Source organism: Callorhinus ursinus, unplaced genomic scaffold (assembly GCF_003265705.2).
Source record: "Callorhinus ursinus isolate GAN/ISIS: 27379988/994484 unplaced genomic scaffold, GSC_fseal_2.0 scaffold1131, whole genome shotgun sequence".
Classification (NCBI taxonomy): domain Eukaryota; kingdom Metazoa; phylum Chordata; class Mammalia; order Carnivora; family Otariidae; genus Callorhinus; species Callorhinus ursinus.
The window spans coordinates 4,034-13,103 of record NW_027398186.1 but is presented as its reverse complement, the minus strand read 5'-3'; the positions used below and the strand labels follow the sequence as shown (position 1 = coordinate 13,103).

Sequence of the window (9,070 nt, the reverse complement as noted above, 5' to 3'; positions counted from 1 at the left end):
AAATAAATAAAATCTTTAAAAAAATAAAAAAATTAAAAATTAAATTACAGACAGCTCCTATACATAAGAAACTTACAAATAACTAGGTTTTCTCGTAACACACCACTGAACAGCAACACTGCCCCAAATCTTACCTGGTAAGTGATGTCAGGCCTTGAAGGCTCAGCATTGCCTCCTCCACTGAAGCCCCCAGTGATGGCATGACCTATCGTGTGCCCGACAGCAGAGCCCACAGCCACGCCAGCTGCAGTGGTTGCCATCTGGGCCATGAGCCCTGGCTGCCGGGGCACAGCAGCAGGTGAGCCAACAGCAGCTGGTGGAGCCGCTGCCGGAGGCTGAGCTGCTGGCGCTGGTCTAGGTGCCATTCTCATCTGAGGTGCCCGGCTAAGAAGGAAAAGAACAAAAGTATGAAGTGCCCACTTCCTACCAGGCTTGGAAATCGTCAACCTAAAGAAATGGTACTGTTGAGCAGTTAACACCACAGGTTTGAATTGCATGGGTCCACATTTTTTTTGATAAGTACACTATCAGTATAGTACTCTGTTTATCTTCTCTTCCTTCTGATTTCTTAGTAACGTTTTTTCTTTAGCTTACTTTATTGTAAGAATACAGTATTATAGTAATATAACACAAAATACATGTTACTGCGACTGTTCACGTTATCGCTAAGGCTTCTGGTCAACAGTAGCCTTTCACTAACATGTCCAGTACTGCTTTATTTTTTTTTTTTAAGATTTTATTTATTTATTTATTTATTTATTTGTGAGAGAGAGAATGAGAGATAGACAGCACGAGAGGGAAGAGGGTCGGAGGGAGAAGCAGACTCCCTGCTGAGCAGGGAACCCGAGCGGGACTCGATCCCAGGACTCCAGGATCATGACCTGAGCCAAAGGCAGTCGCTTAACCAACTGAGCCACCCAGGCGCCCTCCAGTACTGCTTTAAAAACCTTCACATATGGGGGCGCCTGGGTGGCTTAGGTCACGATCCCTGGGTCCTGGGATGGAGCCCAGCGGGGAGCCTGCTTCTCCTTCTCCCTCTGCCTGCAGCTCCCCCTGCTCGTGCTCTTGTCAAATAAATAAAATCTTAAAAAAATAAAACAAAAATTTTCACATGTTATGTTCCCTCTGGCCATTTTTAGATTGTCTCCTTGGGTGCTCGTTCCCCAAATAAGGCTAAGCCAGAAGTTTATGACTTCGCTTCCACCACTTGATTGGCATCACTTTACAAAAATGTGGTTTTCTGTCCTTTGCAGAGAAGCTTCTTTCCGTTAAGTGAACCACTTTCCTACACTCCTAGCATACCATGTGAACACAATCCACCTAACTCCAGAGAAGCAATGTAGTACCATGCTAAACGTCCTAAACTGGTCACTGGAAGACTCGGGTCAGACCTGGCTTTCCTACTTACTGACAGAGTGACCTTGGACAAGTCACTTATTCCGATTCTCGAATTTCCTTATTTCTGGGAAAGAGGAATACCATCTATCCCTAAAGTTACTGGTGTTAAGGTTAAAGTATAATTAGCAGTATATTTTAATATTTTAAGAACTAGAAAAGAGGGAGAGGGACGCCTGGGTGGCTCAGTCGGTTAAGCGTCTCTCAGCTCAGGTCATGATCCCAGGGTCCTAGGATCGAATCCCACATCGGGCTCCTTGCTCAGAGGGGAGCCTGCTTCTGCCTCTGCTACTCCCTCTGCTTGTGCTCTTTCTCTGACAAATAAATAAATTCTTAGGGGAAAAAAAAAAAGAACTAGAAAACGTCATGTACACGTGAGGTTTTACTTTAGTAACTGCGTTCCCAACTGGGCCGAGGCCCTGTAACACTCATTGCTGATGCTCAAAGATTATCCAGTTTACTGAAATGCGATCATTTTCCCGATTATACTACCTTTCTACGACACTGGTTTTTTTCTTTCTCTTTTTTTGGGCTACTTTTGAAGTTTCAGCCGTTTTACACTCAAAAATACCCACTTCTTTCTAGGATATGACCGTTTTAATTTAAAATGAGCTCTAGGAGCGCCGGGCTGGCTGAGTCGGAAGAGGAGCGTGGGAGTCTCGATCTTGGGATCGTGAGTTCCAGCCCCATGCTGGGTGTACAGATTACTTAAATATGAGCTCTAAAGTATTTTAAGTACTCATGGGCGTTCGAAATTAGAAGGTTTGCCACTAACGGGAAATCTAGCTAAAGCCCATATACAACCAGCCTACGGCGGGCGGAGACTGGCCCACGCCACACCGGCCTTCGGACGCCCCCGCCCGCGGCCTCCACCGGCCTCCGCCAGGCCGCGGCGAGGCCTAGCGTCTCCTCCGTCTGCGTCACGGCGCCGGCAGGGCCCCAAACCCCCGCGGTGGTCTTACCTGGCCGGAGGGGCCATGCGGGAGGTGCGGCTCCGACTTCCACGCGGCATGGTGACTTGCAGAGCAGCTCAGGGTCTAGAAACCCGAGATTCGGCCGAGACCCCAGCGCCTTCTACAGAACGGAAAACGGAGGGCGGGATTGGCCTCAGCTCACGACCAATCAGCGCACAGGCAGAGGCCTCTCGCTCGCCGACGTCTCCCCGGGACCTGAAGGTCACTGGAAGAACAGGACGTCACGGCGGCGCCTGGTCGTACGCGGTTTGCGTCATGAGCTCCGCGCCAGGCTCATTCCGGAGACCGGAAGTGCCTGAAGTTAGCCCGCGCGGTTCGTCCTCCCGTCCTTGCCTGAGTCAGAACCGCTTGCTGTTTGCTTCCTAGGGCAGGAGGACCTCGTTGCTTCCTTCCAAACGTTTGTATTAACATGGTAGACAAATCCAACCTTGAGAATGAGGCAGATATCTGGCGCGACTGCCACTGGACCTTAGACGAGTTAACTTTCCTCAGCATTACGTTACGTGTTTGGGTAAATATTTTTTGAGGACCAGTGTGGGCATATAATACGAACTGAACGAAGGAAACCGAATACTTTAGGCAGAATCGACAGAGCTGGGTTGATTCTATTTGTAATTCTTTTATCTGGATTCAGGCAACAAAAGTTGAGATTGTAGTAATGCTTTAACATTCATTACTATACATTTTTAGACCTTTTTCGTATGTGTCATAGTACCGGCCCATAATTGGGATGGTATTCATTCACTGATAATTAAAAATGTTCTGAATGATTTTCAAGTGCTGGCTAGGTTCTGGAGATAGATACATACCAAATAAAACAAGACTCTACCTTTTTTTTTTTTTTTTTTTTTGTCGGAGAGCGCAAGCAGGGGGAGCTCCAGGCAGAGATAGAAGCAGGCAGAGGGAGAAACAGGCTCCCCTCCGGGGCAAGGAGCCAGATGAGGGACTCGATCCCCTGACCCTGGGATCATGACCTGAGCTGAAGGCAAATTTTGCTTAACCCTCTGAGCCACCCAGGCGTCCCAACAAGACTCTACCTTAGTGGAATTTAAACTCAGGGAGGGGGAGACAGAAACGCCTACATAAATCAGGTAGTGGCGACAGGAAGCAAAAGCAGGGTAAGTGAGATGGGGGTTAGAGGCTGGAGAGGCAGGACTCTTTGAAGAGGCAGCATTTGAATAGACTCCTTGAGGAAGCACTGAAAGAACCAAATGTTTATCGAGGTTAAGAGCATGCCAGGCAGAAGGAACAGCAATTGCAAAGGCCTCAAGGGTGTGTGTTTTAGTGACTGCTGGTGTGACATGCTTGTAACAGTACTGTTTTAGAACCTCTACAGAAGGGGAAAGGTTGGCTAGTGGCATTTCATGGTGGGTTTCATGGGAAGGTCCTTGGGATGGGTGGGATTTATGGAGGAGAAAAAGGGGTGTTCCCTCCATTTCTGCTTGGGTGTCAAAGAGGAACTTCCCCCTTCCACCAGAGGTAGCAAAGTTTAACACATTCTTTCCACTAACAGCCGAATGTGTGTGGAACCAAAGGGTAAATAATGCAAAAACCTTTCATGAAAAACAAAGTTTTATTTTCACAGAACTTAATAAAAGTTTTACAAATGATATGACATTGTACTTGCGCTTGGATAATTCTTAAGCAGAGACAGAGTGAAGGAGCCTTATAAAGGATATCATGGCACAAGAAGAGCTTAGAATAAGCATAACTTCGGACAGTTTAGACAAGCATCCAGAACAGCGACAATTTTAATCATACCCGGCTAAGTCATTAATTCCTACACTGAGGAGAGAATATTAGATATTTGTACAAGGTTATTTTGTCATTGTATAGGATTGGAAACAACCTAAATTCCTGTCAGTAGAATACAGATTTTTTTTAAAAAGCCACATCACATAATGTGCAACTATAAAAAGGAATAAAAAAGCTGCTCCAGGCAGCAGCTCTTTCTGCCCACGGGTCCTGTTGCCGTGCTTTAATAAAGCCACCATTTTGCACCAAAGATGTCTCAAGAATTCTTTCTTGGTTGTTGGCTCTGGACCCCTTCCCCCCAAACCTCACCTCTATTCCAAAACCACATCATTTGGCGCCTGAATGTGGGGCTTCTGAGTCTTTTCATCGGGACTCCGAGCTTTGGTGCAAACTTGGTGAGTACTGTACTGTCTCTCTTCCTTTACTTTCATTCCAGGGGCCCTTCAAGGAGTATGGGACACATGAAGGTGTTATTGGAACACTTTCATGCCGATTGCTTAGGCCGCAATCCTCTAGCCCATGGCTGCTCTACGGGGAGGAGAAAGCCTGCCTTTTGGCTGAAAGTTAGTACCCTAGCCAGAATGGTAGCAAGACCCAGAAACCTGGTGCCCTCTCTTTACTGCTGTCCTTATACAAAGTTGTTTGTCCTGGGCACGGGACACCACCTAAGTCACCAGGATAGCGCCAATCTTAAGACTCCTGTGTGAGCTTTCCTCCTGACTGATCTAATGTGATCCCCTTCACATCCCTGGTCTAGCCACTTCTGGCCACAGGACCTCCACTGGGAGCCCGCCGAAGCCAGTATCCGATTGAATTAAAACCCAACCAGGGACTGTTTCCTAGGGAAATTGGCTCTAAGGACTACATGTGTTGGGATGTCACTTAGATCATGGTGGATTTCTATCTTTACTGTTTTCCATCAATGTCCTCTATTTACTAAAGCTATAAAATTCAGTTAAAATGGCAGGTTCTTCAAGCCAAAGTAAAATAAGACATGACCTTCAAGGCACCCATCTGTAGCCTGGGATGCAATGGGGAAATGGGGGGACACTAGCATCCCTCCTACAGGGGCCTTTATTGGCAATGATGGTTATAGCGATTTTGTTCGGGAAATGCCTCGGGTGACTTTGACACCATGAACCTCTGACTTACCCTGGAATGCCACCTGGGAGTCGGGAGTGGAGGGCAGGGGGATTTTCTAGGTAATGGACCTTCTCTTTTCTTCAGTTCCCAAGGACTCTCCCTTGGGGTGCCTTTTAACCCCCTGGAAACAATTCAGATTGCAAAACTTAGGAAAGGACTGAGCTCCTGTAACACTGCATAGCCTCGGCGGGATCTATTAGCTCTCCTCTGCAGGAAATAGGGCGAACAGATCTAGGGTAACTTCATTACTCATACCTAGCCTTCATTGCTCTACACCAGGACCTCGACCTAAAATGGCCTCTTGCAGAATTTTGCCTGAACATTCTGGCTAGTAACCTCCTCCCCACGCCGACATGTTTGATAATTATCTAAATAAGCCTCCGAATTAACCCAGGTTGCTGGAGGAAACACAGGCCCTTCCTAGCAAAGGGGACTCTGACTCTCTCATTGTTCCTCCTCCTAATAGATGTGGGGGCTTCTCCTTCACTCATTTCCCGGGTTAATGGCTATAACTGGAGCCAACTGTGGTTAGTCTCCCTCGGACGGGAACTTTGAGGGATATTCCCAAGCAGCTGCTGAAACTCCCTTTGTTTCAGGGACATTCCCTGTCTTCTCCGGCCTGACATGGACTGCCTATTCCCCGCTGTTGGCAGGAAAACATGGTGTCTGTGCCTCTGTTGGAGCTGATGAGCTCTGGAACCGGGAACCCTTTCTCTGCCTTCTGGCTGCACTTGGCCTCTTCTGTCTCCCCCTCCCCCTTTCTGTTTCCGCACCACCTGGGTGCGGCCTGCATAACTGGCTTCTAGACCATCCTTCCCTCGCTATCAAGCAGCAAGAAGAGCACCCCCTGGACCTAACACCGCCCACTCCAGACTTCCCCACCAGCGTCTCAGGTAAAAACTGACAATGGGAAGGAAGGATCCAGGTGGAACATAATTTAGTATTTAAGCTAAGTTAAGTTTGTTGGTTTAAGATAGACCTGTCTTTAAAGTTAGCACTAAATGTGAAACTTTTATTCTATCGAGGTTTGCTGAAGGTCAAATAACCTCGTGTTAGCTCTGTTGCAATTTGTTAGTAAAAAGATGACTAAAATGACGGTTAATTGTCTTATCAAAATTTTCATGGGTAATTGCTTTCAAAGTCTTTGGTAACCTGAAACTAAAGTTTTGCTTGGATGATGAGTGGGATTAAATTCATTGGACATCTAGGTAAAGTGCTAAAGCATTGATTACTGAATGTAGGTTTGCACTTTTGACTTCTTATTGCAAAGAAACTAAGGATATTTGAGTCTCTTGGTAAACATTGTGCTTAAGAGATTCATAAAATTGCCGTCTAAAAAGTTTCTGTTAAACAGTTCATAGTTGGTTACTACTTAGTTTTCACTGGAGACGAATATTTCTAAAAGTGAAAAAGTTCTACTAACTGTAAGACTGATGGAAATAAGGGCGCCTGGGTGGCTCAGTCGTTAAGCGTCTGCCTTCGGCTCAGGTCATGATCCCAGGGTCCTGGGATCGAGTCCCGCATCGGGCTCCCCGCTCCTTGGGAGCCTGCTTCTCCCTCTGCCTCTCTCTCTCTGTCTCTCAGGAATAAATAAATGAAATCTTAAAAAAAAAAAAAAAAAAAAAAGACTGATGGAAATAAGAAAAGCGACTCTGTAAGAAAGATATAAGTGATGTAGGAGAAAGAATTCTTGAGATGTCTTTGGTGCAAAAAGGTGATTTTATTACAGCATGGGGACAGGACCCATGGGCAGAAAGAGCTGCAATGGAGTCATGAGGAGTGGCCCATTATATACTTTCAAGTTGGGAGGCAGTTAGGGATAGCGTAAGTGTCTAAGGAATTTTGGAAGCAAGGTTTCCAGGACCTTGAAGGGGCTAGCTATTGTTGGGAAAATGTCATTTATTACCGTCTAATAAAACCTTAGTCATGAGACCCTTCAGATATATATCGGTCGGCCATATGCTTGGGGGGTTTAGTGATAAAGGAAATTTCTAAAGGAATTTTTTTTTTTAAGATTTTATTTCATTTATTCCTGAGAGACAGAGGGAGAGAGGCAGAGGGAGAAGCAGGCTCCCAAGGAGCAGGGAGCCCGACACGGGACTCGATCCCAGGACCCCGGGACCATGACCTAAGCCGAAGGCAGACGCTCAACCATCTGAGCCACCCAGGCGCCCTCTAAAGGAATTTTTATATGTTAAAGTAGACTTACAGGATCCTGGGGGTCGGGAGGTCAGGCTAGGATTGTCTTTTGCCCTTAGCAAAATATCAATATCAAGGCAGTTGAGTCCCTAGAGGAATGTCACCCTGCCTGTTTCAAGGACTTGTCAGTGGGTAGTAAGGAAATTTAATAATTTTTCTTCTGCTTTTGTTTCCCACATCATAAGGAATGGAAATGCATTTTTGTTGAAGGTAAAAGAAGGCAATTTTGTCCTAAATGAGACTGGTTGGAAAGAAATGGCTTGGGACAAAATCTGAATGCAAAGTAAAGTTGTAGGTTTGTGATGGGAAATCTTTGGAAAGGAATTTTAGAAGTGGTCAGGACAGCCTAAGATTGAAATGAATGGATTTTAAAAATAACATTGGTATAAGATTGAAAGTCTGCTTTCTCTCTGTTAAAAGGACAAAGTTTTCTTGAATTGTTGGTCTGCTCTTGATAAGAAAATGTAAATAGTTGTTTTCTCTTTGCCTGCCCAGAAAACCCATTTTCTGCGGTTTGCCTTTATCAGGTCTTTGACCATCCCTAATCCTATTTAGGCATGTGCTTTAAAACTTTCTAAGGTTTTAACAAACTTCCCCAAGATTTAAATCAGGACCAAAATCTCGACTAATTAGGCTTATTTGTTTGGTATGTTACCTTCTGGTATAAGGTCATTATCACTCAAGTTCTGGCTATTGAAGTGTTAAAAGAAATAACTGAGTTCCCCAGTCAATTGCATCATAATGAATTCTCAGATCATTAACAATGTCCATTTCTGAGTTTTTGTCATTTATAATTGTTCTAATTCTCTTGCAAAATGAGTTTCAATCTTCAAGGAAGTCCATAAAAAGGACTTTTAGGACAAATACAGGTATTCAGTATCTTTAAGATCAAAATTGAAATGGGTAAGAATTCCCAGAACTAACTAAAAAGCTGCAAATTAAACAAGAGTTAGTAACACGGGACTAAATGAACTAAAAAGACGATTATAGTTTTGTGACTCTTGTTTGAAATATTGCTGGTTCTCTAATGTTTACTCTTTCACATTAAGCAAACTTTCTCTTAAGATGTCTATGACTTACAGAAACATGATAAAGTATTCATTTGTGAACACATTGAAGCATTTAACTTTTCTTTCTACCTGAACCCTTTGAAATTCAAAAAGGTCTCAGTAAGCTTTCTTCCAGTCATAGTCATTTGCATAAGTTCAACAAGAATCTGTTCTCCTGGGGCACCTGAGTGGTTCAGATGGTTAAGCATCTGCCTTCAGCTCAGGTCATGATCTCAGGGTCCTGGGATTGAGCCCCTCATCTGGCTTTTCTCTCTCTCTCTCTCTCCCCTGCTCATATTCTCCCTCTCCCTGTGTCTCAAATGAATCAACAACGACAAAAAAAAAAAAAAAAAAAGAATCTGTTCTCCTTGTAATAGGACACCATTGGAAATACTGGTTATTTTACCGAGGCTTTGACTGGAATATCACATTTGAGAGAGACATGCATAGATTCAGATATGACCAAACAGCTTTCAGGAACTAAGGTTGACTTTATGAAACCTGGAGCCATAAAGCCCTTTGGAAATGTTGGCCTGATACCTTGCTAAAGAGTTC

At 44.7% G+C, this 9,070-nt stretch overlaps 1 protein-coding gene across 1 annotated transcript; it reads right to left on the bottom strand.

Moving 5' to 3' along the window:
• Positions 1 to 6: 6 nt before the first annotated feature.
• Positions 7 to 2,585, bottom strand: LOC112818845 (coiled-coil-helix-coiled-coil-helix domain-containing protein 2-like). Its single transcript, XM_025865936.2, has 2 exons — positions 2,358 to 2,585; positions 7 to 384 (listed from the first exon to the last, which is right to left on the bottom strand). The coding sequence occupies exons 1-2, from the start codon at positions 2,405 to 2,407 to the stop codon at positions 45 to 47; spliced, it is 390 nt and encodes a 129-aa protein (XP_025721721.1). The 5' UTR covers positions 2,408 to 2,585; the 3' UTR covers positions 7 to 44.
• Positions 2,586 to 9,070: the final 6,485 nt, after the last annotated feature.